Here is a 565-nt window from a genome sequence, read left to right as displayed (position 1 = left end):
CGGAGACGCCGTGATCTGCAGCGGACCACGTGCTGGCAGTTCCCCGGTGTTGCACGGAGGGCGAATAACTTCACTGGTGCCATGTTGGTGCTGTATGTACTTGCACGGCACCCATCACATGGCTACAACTATTCTGAGTCACTACTTAAGGAGGCTGATGAGTATCATGATATCATTACACTGCCGGTGAATGAGGGACGTCCGAACAAAAAGAATCTGGAGTATAGCAGCAATGATTGGGGTGTAGAGGTTCAGATTGGTTTGAGTCGAAAAACATTTCTTTGGTTTGAACTGGCACTACGTCTTTTTCCAAGAGTGAATTATATTACAAAGGGTGATGATGATATTTTCTTGCGTGTGCCACAGTTTTTGTCTGATTTACGTTTGCTACCACAACAAGGAATATATTGGGGACCCATCATCAGTGCTTTTCTACGTCGAGGTAGTGCAACTGTGAGGTTTCGCTATGCTGGTGGAATGTGCTACACACTCTCAAGGGATGTTGCCGAACACTTTGTCTCTTACGAACCATTAAAGCGTTTAGTGCATCTCCCGTACAGCAAGG

The 565-nt window shown here is 46.4% G+C and overlaps 1 protein-coding gene across 1 annotated transcript; it reads left to right on the top strand.

Annotated features, from left to right (window-relative positions):
- Positions 1–81: 81 nt before the first annotated feature.
- On the top strand, positions 82–564 carry TM35_000262360 (UDP-Gal or UDP-GlcNAc-dependent glycosyltransferase; the record flags this gene model as incomplete). The annotated part of the gene is made up of 1 exon (XM_029027973.1): positions 82–564. A coding segment is annotated over one exon (483 nt), but the record flags the coding sequence as incomplete, so codon positions are not given.
- Between the last annotated feature and the right edge of the window lies 1 nt (position 565).

This window comes from Trypanosoma theileri, assembly GCF_002087225.1.
Source record: "Trypanosoma theileri isolate Edinburgh chromosome Unknown TM35_Tth_26_V1, whole genome shotgun sequence".
NCBI lineage: Eukaryota > Euglenozoa > Kinetoplastea > Trypanosomatida > Trypanosomatidae > Trypanosoma > Trypanosoma theileri.
This window is presented reverse-complemented; position numbering and strand designations above follow the sequence as displayed.